The sequence below is a fragment of the Lithobates pipiens genome, unplaced genomic scaffold (genome assembly GCF_037356315.1).
Source record: "Lithobates pipiens isolate NorthernLeopardFrog02 unplaced genomic scaffold, aLitPip1_a1.2 Scaffold_28, whole genome shotgun sequence".
Classification (NCBI taxonomy): Eukaryota; Metazoa; Chordata; class Amphibia; order Anura; family Ranidae; genus Lithobates; species Lithobates pipiens.
Window position 1 is genome coordinate 223,838,565 of NW_027507789.1, and position 13,304 is coordinate 223,851,868.

A 13,304-nucleotide genomic window follows, 5' to 3' on the forward strand; every position below is an offset into this window, starting at 1 on the left:
AGACTCCTCCCATGTACATAAGTATCACAGGCTCCTCCCATGTATATAAGTATCACAGACTCCTCCCATGTACATAAGTATCACAGACTCCTCCCATGTACATAAGTATCACAGACTCCTCCCATGCACATAAGTATCACAGACTCATCCCATGTACATAAGTATCACAGACTCCTCCCATGTATCACAGGCTCTTCCCAAGTATCACAGGCTCCTCCCATGTACATAAGTATCACAGGCTCCTCCCATGTACATAAGTATCACAGGCTCCTCCCATGTACATTAGTATCACAGGCTCCTCCCATGTACATAAGTATCACAGGCTCCTCCCATGTACATAAGTATCACAGGCTCCTCCCATGTACATAAGTATCACAGCCTTTGCTCAATACTTTGGTGAAGCTCCTTTGGCACCAATTACACCCTCAAGTCTTGGTGATTATGATGCTACAAGCTTGGCACACCTATTTTTGGGCAGTTTCTTCCATTCCTCTCAAGCTCCATCAGGTTGGATGGGGAGCGTCGGTGCACAGCCATTTTTCAGATCTCTCCAGAGATGTTCAATCGGGTTCAAGTCCGGGCTCTGGCTGGGCCACTCAAGGACATTCACAGAGTTGTCCTGTAGCCACTCCTTTGTTATCTTGGCTGTGTGCTTAGGGTCGGAAGATGAACCTTTGCCCCAGTCTGAGGTGCAGAACGCTCTGGAGCAGGTTTTCATCAAGGATGTCTCTGCTGCATTCATCTTTCCCTCGATCCTGACTAAATGACTAGTCTCCCAGTTCCTGCTGTTGAAAAACATCCCCACAGAATGATGCTGCCACCACCATGCTTCACTGTAGGGATGGTAGTGGCCAGGTGATGAGCGGTGCCTGGTTTCCTCCAGACATGACGCTTGCCATTCAGGCCAAAAGAGTTCAATCTTTATTCAGACCAGAGAATTTTGTTTCTCATGATCTAAGAGTCCTTCAGGTGCCTTTTGGAAAACTCCAGGCTGGCTGGAAAAATGGGGAACAGGGTAATACAGGAGGTGTAAGGAACAGTCAGGAAGGGGGTAACCAAGACTGGGAACAGGAACAAGGGGAGCAGGTACAAGGCAGTAGGGTACAGGGTACAAGGCAAGAGCAGGCTCAGGATCCAGGCTAGCAGGGGCAAAACACTGAAGCACAAGGGAATAGTAGAGGAGGCACTAAATACCCTCCCAGCAGCCAGCATCAGGCGGAGACTGATTACTGGGATCTGCTGGGAGACACTGGCTGGTGGACACCGAAACCACAACCTGCCACTCTGGGAACCACAGAGCCACCAGCAGGTGATTCAGGTCATGACAGATGGATAATCTTAGGGAGAGCTTTGGACCCCTGAAGCGTGTTGTCTACTCTTAGGTTAGTTCCCCTGCTTTTATTGGTAAAACATATTTTTTGTGTTGTACTTAGTGTCCTACTCCTGCAGGTGGCACTATAACCCAGTGGTCAAGATCTACCGATCTTTGCATTTCCTTCACGGAGAAAAAAAAATAGGAAAATCCACACATACAAGATGTAGTAAGTCAAGATGTAGTAAGTCATGTAGTAAGTGGCACTATAACCCAGTGGTCAAGACCTACCGATCTTTGCATGTCCTTCACGGAAAAAAAAAAAATAGGAAAATCCACACATACAAGATGTAGTAAGTCAAATAATATGATAATTTATGATAGTAAACATTCGCGGCAGTGACACCTCCATCACCCCCCCACCACGCCCTGGGATATAACAGCGGAAAATATTGTAATTTTTGCAGATGGCAGATTGTATGTACGCACAGTCCCCTTCTTTTTAAAAAGCCTCTACGTCGTTTTTTCTGGCTCAGAGACCGCAAACGTAACTGTCCGCAAGAGAGGAATGAAATGGAACCTCAAAAGGTTTTCAGCGATGATACATGGAAGCAATTAAAAGTCATAATTATGCCAGCCGTTATTTCTGGGGCTTTTAGAGCTCTGGCAGAAAAAAATAAAAAAAAAAAAGCGTTTTTGGCAGACGCAATTAAACACCATAAAAGTAAAGGCGATGGCTTGCTGGTATAAACAACGGACCTGTAAAGATGTCCCATGATAGGGATGTTATTGATGGGAAAATCTATTTTTTTTTTTCCTTCGGGGAGTCGGAAGAAATGAGGATAGATTTCCACGGGACGTTCTGCGCCAGAAGAAAGAACTAGGGGAAGAACTATGAAAACCATAGGAAGTAACTGGTAACCAATCAGGCTGCAGCTTTCAATTTCAACCATCTAAGATTAAAACCCAACTCCACGAATGAAAAAAAAATAGTTCTTCCATTGCCGCCTTCCTCCTCCCACCCCCCGATGCATTGTACTAGATCATGTCATCATGTGTGGCCCAGGGCACCTTATAAAAGAGGCTTGAGGGGGAGGGGGGCACTCGCCGGAGGAGAAGTAAGGTAAGTATAAAGCCCCATACACACTATCAGATTTTCGCTTGATTTTTGTCTTCAGATTTACCAAAACCATGTAGTGCAAGGACCGGCCTGATTGCACACACACTGAAACTCATAAGGTTTGACCTCATATTATATGGTTTTGGTAAATCTGAAGGAAAAAATCTGTAGAAAATCTGATAGTGTGTATGGGGCTTTACACTTTTTGCATGGCCACAATAAGGAGTGGGCCGGAGGGGCGGCTGCCCTGGTCGCTGTGGTATCATGTGAGGCAGGGGTAAGGGGGGGGGGGCACCAGGAGGGAATTTGTGTTGGGATGAGGAATTTGGGGGGCAGCAGGGCTAAGAATTATTCTAGGAAGGGAAATTTGTGCTAGGAGTGGTGATTTGTGTTGGGAAGGGGGTGGGAGATTTGTGCTAGGAGGGTCGATTTGTGCTAGAAGTGATATAGTAGGGGGGAAGGGGATCTGTGCTAGGATGAGAATTGTTCTTTGGGGGTGGGAGAATTTGTGTCAGTAGGGATGATTGATTGGGGGTATCTGTGCTAGGAGGGGGATCTGGAGTAGGAGGGGGGGGGGATCTGGAGTAGGAGGGGGATCTGGGGTAGGGGGGAGGGGGAGAGAATGTGTCCTCAGGGGGGTTGCAAGAGTATTTTTTTTCCTATTTTCTTGGGTTTTAGGCCTCATTCACACAATTATTGCTACTAATAAAATTGCCCCAGATTAATCGCTATTAGTCCCTACACTTCATTGCTACCTATATGTGTGTTGATTGATTGCTAATAGGCAATGGCACAATTGTAGCATGAGCACACCAGCAAAAATTGCCCATTTGTATTGGTATTATCATTGCTGCCCCGTCATCACACACACACGGCCTGTTATCTGTACGTGTAAACCTTTTTGTGTGTAACAATTTGTATCCTTTTTATACCACAGCTGAATACAAAGTTGCAATGGCTCAGGTATTATTGTTGCAGGAGAGAAGACTGGATACAATCGGTGCTGACATCACAGCAGTGACATCACATGACACCCACCTCCTACGTTGTTTTTGTAGGTGCCGTACAGCTCTTTCACTCTTCTGTAGCGGAATGCCAACTTCCTCATCCAGTCGACTCCCCCGTGGACACCGGACCCCAGGCAGAGATTGGCCCCGGCCGCCGAGCTGTGGAATCCGTCCCCAGAAAAGTTGTACGTGCTGCAAGAGAGAGACAGGGATGGGGGGTCAGTGTGACAGCGGGAGAGACAGGGATGGAAAGTCAGTCTGACAGCGGGAGAGACAGGGATGGGGGGGTCAGTATGTGAGTGGGAAAGCCAGAAATGGGGGGGTCAGTCTGAGAGCAGAAGAGCAAGGGATGGGGGGGGGGGTCCAGTCAGACCGCGCGAGAGACAGGGATGGGGGGTCAGTCTGACAGTGGGAGGGACAGGGATGGGGCGTCAGTCTGACAGTGGGAGGGACAGGGATGGGGGGTCAGTCTGACAGCGGGAGAGACAGGGATGGGGGGGGTCAGTCTGACAGCAGGAGAGACAGGGATGGGGGGTCAGTCTGACAGCGGGAGAGACAGGGATGGGGGGTCAGTCTGACAGTGGGAGAGACAGGGATGGGGGGTCAGTCTGACAGTGGGAGAGACAGGGATGGGGGGGTCAGTCTGACAGCAGGAGAGACAGGAATGGGGGGTCAGTCTGGGAGCAGGAGAGACAGGGATGGGGGGGTCAGTCTGGGAGCAGGAGAGACAGGGAAGGGGGGTCAGTCTGACAGTGGGAGAGACAGGGATGGGGGGGTCAGTCTGACAGTGGGAGAGACAGGGATGGGGGGGGGGGTCAGTGTGACAGCAGGAGAGACAGGAATGGGGGGTCAGTCTGAGAGCAGGAGAGACAGGGAAGGGGGGTCAGTCTGACAGTGGGAGAGACAGGGATGGGGGGGTCAGTCAGTCAGTGGGAAAGACAGGGATGGGGGGTCAGTCTGACAGCAGGAGAGACAGGAATGGGGGGTCAGTCTGAGAGCAGGAGAGCCAGGAATGGGGGGGGGGGGTTAAAGCATCACACATGGATAGTAAAATTGACATTGTTTGCCACCGTTGTGTGACTTTTAAAGCGTGACATGTTTGGTATCTTTTTACTCAGTGTGAAATCATCTTTTATATTTTATAAAGAAATTGGGTTATGCATTCTGTTTTTTTTTTTTTGCATTAAAAATTTTTAAAAGTGTATTTTTTTCCCCAAAATTGCATTTGAAAAAACGTTGCATGAATAGCGTGTGACATAAAAGATTGCAAAACCCACCAATTTATTCTCTATGGCCTAATAATAATGTTTGGGGGTTCTAAGTAATTTTCTAGCAAAAAAAAGATTTTTACATGGAAACAAAAACTGCCAGAAAATGCCAGGTCTTCAAGGGGTTAATAAAACATTAATGATGCATAAAGATAAGAACGAATGGGATCCCAGTATCTATAGGGGAGATGGGCCCCCAGCTGTCACAGGGCCACCCCTAGTGGAAGACGCTCTATCTTTACCGCGGACCGGCGTCCCCCGGTTGTACGTCCAATTCTCACTCTCCAGCCGGCACATTATACTCCGGAGGATCTGCAGCATGTGAGAAAGTCATTATCTGCGGTTTTGGAGTAAATATACGGATCAGCGAGGAGCCAACTGTGATGTCACTGCGTCAGATCATTTGGCGCTGGGGAAGAATCTATGACATTATAATGGCAAACGATGCCAAGAAACCGGCGTGGGACTGTGGCATCACAGGGAAAAGGAGGGGGGGGAGGGGAGGGGTTACACAGCATTCCCCTCCCACCGCCACAAAACAGACTGTGAATGGAAAAAGTGTTAAAATTAGAATCTTGTCAGGAGATGGAAGTCAACAACTCGTCACTTATGTTCCAGGGAAGACAAAAAATGAGATTTTACTAAAGAGTTTGGATAAGAACGTTACAATCCCGCCCACCAATAGAAAAAAAAAACACCCAACATGACGTGACCACAAGAGGGCGCTACAGATATCAATAGTGGGGGAGGAATACGATCGATCTGTCCTTCGCTATCCATAGAGGAGATCAATGAATTGTGTATGTGGGATCATTACAGCCAATCTCACCTCAAGTCTTGTCCGTTGTCGTCAGAGGAGACGTCATCTATGTGGATCTGGTCACATTCCTAATAAACAACAAAAAGGCCAATATGTTATTTGTGTCTTCCAGTGCAGAAACTCGTACTTCTCTGTACAGCGCTGCGGTATATGTCAGAGCTATATACATGTATAATAATAATAGTGTGTGACACGATACAATTCTCCTATTCGATTTCCTTTAGATTTACCTTCAGCTGTGCAGTGCAAGGGCCTGCCTGAGGGCATACAAAGAGAAAGGGCTCATGCTTGACCTCGTATTATACGGGTTTTGGGAAATCTCAACGATAGTTGAACAAGAAAATTGTATAGTATATGGCCAGCATAAGCTCCTCTGAGACTGATGTGAGTGGCTCAGTGTTCTCTGTACAGCACTGCGGTATATGTTAGAGCTATATAAATTTATAATAGTGTGTGACTGTGGGGGGGACATTAGAGTGTAAGCTCCTCTGGTGCAGAGACTGATGTGACTGGCTCGGTGATTTTTGTACAGCCCTGCGGTATATGTCAGAGCTATATAAATATATCATAGTGTGTGACTGTGGGGGGGACATTAGAGTGTAAGCTCCTCTGGTACAGAGACTGATATGACCGGTTCAGTGTTCCCTGTACAGCACTGTGGTATATGTCGGAGCTATATAAATGTATACTAGTGTGTGACTGTGGGGGGGACATTAGAGTGTAAGCTCCTCTGGTACAGGGACTGATGTGACTGGCTCAGTGTACAGAACCGCAGTATATGTCAGAGCTATATAAATGTATTTTAAAACTGAACACTCCAAGCTGCCGCATTGTGATTGGTTGTCGCTGTGGGTCACTGCACATGGCGCTGTTGTCGGAGAAAGAGAAGGTGCAGCTACGCTCCGCCTGACTCCGGCTGTATTATGTAAGGTGGAAGGTATTTGTGTGGATTCAGATCTGCTTTTCTCATTTACACTGGAAGAGAAGGCGGTATTGTGTGACAGCCGTGGCTATATCACATATCCATCTTCCCAAGAAAGCTGCCACCGGTAACACAGACACTACCTCATAGCCCACCAATGGGCACTGTCGTCTTTCCAAAGGAAAAGCAAACCAGCCTCAAACACCAACATGTCTGTCAGTCATTGTCTACTGGCGAGGGCAGGAACCATGTCTATCAGTGATATCTGTACTGAGTCTGACCTTCTGAAAATGAGGTGAGATCCCAGAGCATCAGAGTGACTCAGATAGTACTGATGCCAAACACAGCCAGGCAAGTAGCATTTTCAGAATGGTCTCAGCATTGGCAGCCTACATGTGTTTTTTCCCTTTGAATATTTACTATAAATACGGCTAACGGGGAATGCTGACGCTAACGGCTGGGCTAATGGGGAATGCTGACGCTACCGGCTGGGCTAATGGAGAATGCTGACGCTACCGGCTGGGCTAATGGGGGATGCTGACGCTACCGGCTGGGCTAATAGGGGGATGCTTGCGCTACCGGCTGGGCTAATGGGGGATGCTGACGCTACTGGCTGGGCTAATGAGGGATGCTGGTGCTACCGGCTGGGCTAATGGGGGATGCTTGCTCTGCCGGCTGGGCTAATGGGGAATTCTGGCGCTACTGGCTGGGCTAATAGGGAATGCTGGCGCTACCGGCTGGGCTAATGGGGAATGCTGGAGCTACCGTCTGCGCTAATAGGGAATGTTGGCACTACCGGCTGGGCTAATGGGGGATGTTGGCGCTACCGGCTGGTCTAAAGGGGGATGCCGGCGCTACTAGCTGGTCTAATGGGGAATGTTGGCGCTACCAGCTGGGCTAATGGGGGATGTTAGCGCTACCAGCTGGGCTAATGGGTGATGCTTGAGCCACAAGCTAGGCTAATGGGGGATGCTGGAGCTACCAGCTGGGCTAATAGGGGATGCTGGTGCTACCAGCTGGACTTATGGGGAATTCTGGTGCTACCGGCTAGGCTAATGGGGGATGCTGGAGCTACCGGTTGGGCTAATGGAGGATGCTGGAACTACTGGCTGGGCTAATGTGGATGATGGAGCTACCGGCTGGAGTTGGTAGTTTACCATAATGGCCACTTTGGATCAATAATCCAATCTTTGTAACTGAACAAACATGAACTGGTCTAAAAACTGTCACATTATAATGACAAAGTTTCAACAGATGGATTGAAAAGTAGACCAATGATACAATGTTTCAAAACTGTATAATACATAGCATGCATCATCCCCATATCTCAAAGGAGACTCGGGGCACTCAGTAGAAAATCTGGGGCATGTGCCCAGGGTACTAGGGAGCAGCAACACCCCTGCCCCTGAAGCCAGGGTCTAGCAATGCCCCTGCTGGGGGCGCTGGACCAAGGAGGAAGCTGGAGACAGTGTTGGCGAGTAGAGAGAAGGTAAGTGAAGACCGGCACTTTTAGGGGGATCAGTGGCACCATTAGGGGGACATAATAAGTGGGAAAAAAAATTATCCGGGAGTTACTCTTTAATTCTACTTTTTCCAAGGTGCAAAGCGTGCCCCCTTGTGTTTTGCAAAGTGAACAACAAGTTTATTATGTGGACTGTTGGTGTATTTATACAAGGTGATCATATTGATTAGGCTACTCTATGGGGCAGTGGTGGGCAAGCTACGGCATTTCAAAACTGGCAGTTACAAGCAGTACCGGAACAAGGTCATCCAGCGCCCAAAGCAAAGATGGCAAACGGCTTCTGAACACAGGAGTGCTGCACTTGCAGGAAAGAGGTGGGAAGGTAGAACAGAGCCTGCATTGCCTCCCAGCTTTCTCCTCCCGTCCTAGCACTGGGCTGACAGGAGTAGTGATGCCATTGTCACTACTCCTGTCAGTCTTGTAACAAAAGGAGGCCGTCCCCATCCCTACAGCAAATCATTGCGCCCAGGGCAGCCGCCCGTCCTGTTCACACCTTGTCCCAGCCCTGGTTACAAGCACAGCTCTAAATGTACCATGATGCATTGCAAGACTGTCAGTTACAATTATGACTCGCAGTGGCATGATGGGACTTATAGTTCTGCAACAGCTGGAAGGCCACAGGTTGTCTACCCCTTGCTCTAGGGGGCGATCCCTCTCACAGAGGTATTTCATTGCTCTTTTATAGGGAGTAATCCATACAGTATGTGGGAGCGCCAAATGAAAAAGGTCTTAGCACAGCACTGATTATAAAAAAAAAGAAAAAAGGGTCTTAGTACGTGATATTCGGATTGTCTCATTTTTATTGCGCATGAGATATCCATGAAGCACAACGCGTTTCAGGGGTCTTAAAAACTCCCTTCTTCGGGGGCTGAACTAAGCTGAAACAAGAGTGGCGCTCTCACATCATGCAAAATAATATGAGGTTACTGAAATGCTGAGCTGTCAAGAAAGTCAGGGAAAAGTCAGATCCGGTTATGGGATAGGGACTCAAAGCATTGAAGCCACTGGATTAGCATAACAGCCAGGCAGCTAGCATTTTCAGGTCAAAAATTGCCTCTTTCTTTATTGAAAGGTTCCCTTTAAATGCGCCTGGGTGCGCAACACTGCCATTTTCATTTGAGAGAAAAATGCGATGTGTAAGCCACCACGCACAAATCTGATTGGCCGCCGTTGCCCTAAAATATGTGCATGCTGCGACCTCTAACTTATTCCCTATTTTCACAGCAGCTTGCATCCGCTATTAATAGACATCCCATTTGTTGTTAATTGGCCAGCTCCCTCAATCAGCTGGAAATCTAATTTCCGCAAACCAGTTTTTACAGCCTTGGCCCGTCCATGTGCCTGCACACTCTCCCTGTTGTGTGCCGCGGGTACCTAAGCACTCACACATCTGCCAGGATCACATACATTAGAAGAAAAAAAAAAGAGAGAGACTGGTAGCATTAAACCACATGGTGGCGCACTCTCACCGAGTTGCCTAGGAGAATTTTCATTCCTCTGGCAGATGGAGTCGGTGACTACAGCCGAGAACCCGGGCATTCTTGAAAGTTCATAGGTCTAGCTGGTAAACTGCGGAATTAGATGTTGGCACGGCTAGAAAGGGCTTAAAGATCTGAACCAGAGGAAAAAGTTTTCTAATGATGTAAAAAGAACCAGAAGGTCACGGCCAAAGCATCTCGGGGCCATATACGCCCTGTCATTAAACAATTTCAACGTTATGTTAAAAAAAAAAAATTTTTTTAAAAAAGGCAACGCAAGTCGTGGAGGAATTCAAAATGAAAGTTACAAAAAAATGCCGCAATGAAAAAAAAAAAAATGGAAAAATTATTGGACCCAACAGAGGAAAATTTTCCTGGGGGAGACCCAAGAGGAACACAAATTTTGGATCCGGCATGTGGCGAGAAGAAATAAACAGATGACCGCGTGAAAAGAAAACAATGTGATTGGAGCGTCTCGCCGTGCCAGGAGCTGGCTTGTAATTTGGCGCTTTTGTGGTCAGATGTCCGGCGAATCGCAGGAGATAGTTTCGGAGGCCGCGTCTTATCTGGAATTAATTACAGAGGACTCGTGGAAGAGGAAAACAGTAAATCAGGGTTGGACGTGTTGGGCGGTTGTTGCTCGGAAAATAAAAGGCTTTTGTGAAACAATACGTCTTGATTGCATTGTGTGTTTCGACGACTCTTGTGGCTGTTTTCATGTGTTTTTGGGAAAGTAGACGGCGGGCGAGACGTAGATGGGAATTTCAAAGCAGCTGTGGCTTTTCCTGCATCTGTGAGCACCCCGGCACAGTGACCACCATTCATCCAATGGAATGATGGGAGTGATGATGACTAATAACCACAGACCCAGATTGAGCCATGAATACAGAAGACGCCTCCACTGGTGCTGGACTACTTTGGAAATGTATGCGCGTTTCCAAAGTCAGGTACTACCGTGTTTCCCCGAAAGTAAGACAGTGTCTTACTTTCTTTTTATCCCCAAAAGCCCCACTATGTCTTACTTTCGGGGTATGTCTTATATTGGAAAAAAAATTTCGAATTTTTTGTTTTAACCATAAAATTAACATTTATTAACAACCTGAACAGTATTGTATTCACCACAAAACAGTTTTATAAAAGGAAGTGCCAAGAATGTCTTGTTACAACATTGCATAACATGTAAAACAATGAAAAATGGTAAGAACGAACAGTGGAATACTGGAGGATAAAACAGATTTATGTGTGATACAGTACCACCTGCTGTATATAATCCAGTGTGACACCTGCTGATACCCACTGGGTTACATACAGCAGATGATACCCCAGTATGCCAGTGTGTATGTTTTACTGATGTATGATTAATACTGTGTGCATTACCGTATTTTAAGCAGGAGGCGGCAGTGACAAGTGCAGGGGACGGCGCGGTGACTTATGGAGAGGGGGACGGCTCAGGCGTGGGTAGGAGGCGGCGGTCATTAAGATCAGAGGGAAATGGCAGACGCGGCGACGTATGGAGAGGGGGACGGTGCGGACGTGGGCAGGAGGCGGCGCACAGCTAGATGAGAGGGAGGCTGCAATACCCCCGTGTTTCCCTGAAAGTAAGACATATGTCTTACTTTCGGGGTACGGCTTATATTAGCCGACCCCTCTGAAACTCCCGATACGTCTTACAATCGGGGGTGTCTTACTATCGGGGAAACAGGGTAATATTGGATGAGAAGACGGCTTGAAAGGGTGTTCTTTTGGGTTGAGCTCAGGGTTCCTCAACACCCAACTGCTCAAATCATGTCTGTATGGAGCTGGCTTTGTACACAGAGGCACAGTCATGGTGGAACAGAAAAGGGTCTTCACCAAACTGTTACCAAAAGGTTGGAAGAGAAGAATTGTCTACAATGTCTTTTGCATGATGACACCTGAACTCCATCACTGGGATGAGAGGGCCACATACCACCACCATTCATCCAATGGAATGATGGGAGTGATGATGACTAATAACCACAGACCCAGGTCGAGCTGTGGATCCAGTGGACACTTCCACTGGTGCTGGATGTCTGTGGGAATTTATGCATGTTTTCAAGGTTAGGTAGTGATATTGGATGAGAAGACCTGGCTTGTGATGGTGTTCATTTGGGTTTAGTTCAGGGATCTGTCTCAAGTTCCTCCACATCCAGTTTGTCAGACCATGTCTTTATGGAGATGGCTTTGAACACAGAAGACCTGGCTTGTAAATCGGCATTCCAATTCAACTCAAAGGTGTTCAGTAGGGTTGAGTTCAGGGCTCTGTCCAGGACATGCCAGTTCCTCCACACCCAACTGGTTGAACCATGTCTTTATGGAGCTGGCTTTGTACACAGGGGGACCATCATGGTGGAACAGAAAAGGGTCTTCACACTGTTACCACAAGGTTGGAAGAGCACAATTGTCTACAATGTCTTTGCAGGATGTCAACTGAATTGCATCATTGGGATGAGGGGGCCACATATCACCACAATTCATCCAATGCAATGATGGGAGTGATGATGAATAATAACCACATGCCTGGATTGAGCCGTAAATACATTGGACGCCTCCACTGGCACTGGACATCTATGGGAACTTGTGCGTGTTTCCAGGGTCAGGTACTGGTGTTGGATGAGAAGACCTGGCTTTCAAAGGTGTTCATTTGGGTTGAGGTCAGGGATCTGACTCAAGTTCCTCCACACCCAACTGGTCAGACCATGTCTTTTTGAAGCTGGCTTTGAACACAGAAGACCTGGCTTGCAATTGGCATTCCATTTCATCTCAAAGGTGTTCAGTAAGATTGAGGTCAGGGACAGGACACTCAAGGTCCTCCAAACTAGCTGGTCAAACCATGTTTTTTATGGAATTGGCTTTGTACACAGGGGCACAGCCATGGTGGAACAGAAAAGGGTCTTCACTAAACTCTTACCACAAGGTTGGAAGAGCACAATTATCTACAATGTCTTTGCATGATGACACCTGAACATCATAGGGTTGAAGGGGCCACATAGTGTAGATGCGTTGGTCAGTTGTCCACAAAACATTTGGCTTACCTCTATAGTAAGCCTTATGAACAGGTTAGAAAAGTAATTCTGTGAATGGACACTTACCTCCAGGTCATTGAAGAAAAGGTGATTGTCAGCAAGGTTGAAGATCATTTCTTCCATCATAAGACCAACCCGTACCGCCGTGGTCGTGTCCTGTAGAGAGAAGAATGAAGACTGGATCACATACAGAACTGGAATAAGCATCAAATAATGCTATAGAGATCATAAACCGGGATCCTTATAGAATATTTGTAATTAATTTATTCAGCTGGTGGAATAGGCTACAGTCAGATTGCATCCATTTGATTTAAAGTGTTTGTTGCAATTGCATTCACTCACTGTAAATGACTGTCTATGTAATTTGTTGATAATTTTGCTAATAATAAAAACATATTCAACCTCAAACTGTTGATTAACCCAAATGTGCAAAGCTGTGCCAGCTCCTCTATTATAGGCAGGCAAAGCCTTTTATAAAAACGAGCCATGTAAATACCCTTTTAGGGTGATCTTCAGCTTTTTTGGGGGGTTAAGAAACACTTTAAGTATATACTGTACTAAAAAAAAAATACCTGGAGGAGAACTCATGGTTTAGCCCTCACAAGGCAAAATATTAGGTACATTTTCAGGGGATGGTGTGTGGATAGGTTTATTCCTTTCAGATGTCAGGTCACTTCACCTTTTCGCTAGATGGACGTTTTTAGTTTATGTAATATTATGGAGAAGGACCCCTGGTGGGGACAACCAGGACACCTACTTGGAAATCTAAGATGAGAAAGCCCAGAGGTGGTAACTACAGATGGAAATCCCA

General features: G+C 46.9%; 1 protein-coding gene across 1 annotated transcript in view; it reads right to left on the minus strand.

Annotated features, from left to right (window-relative positions):
- Positions 1-13,304, minus strand: part of EYA2 (EYA transcriptional coactivator and phosphatase 2) — a 245,582-nt gene that overhangs the window by 9,866 nt on the left and 222,412 nt on the right. The window contains 3 exon segments of the mRNA XM_077460602.1: positions 3,471-3,631; positions 5,537-5,595; positions 12,560-12,649. Coding sequence (XP_077316728.1) covers positions 3,471-3,631; positions 5,537-5,595; positions 12,560-12,649 — 310 coding nt within the window.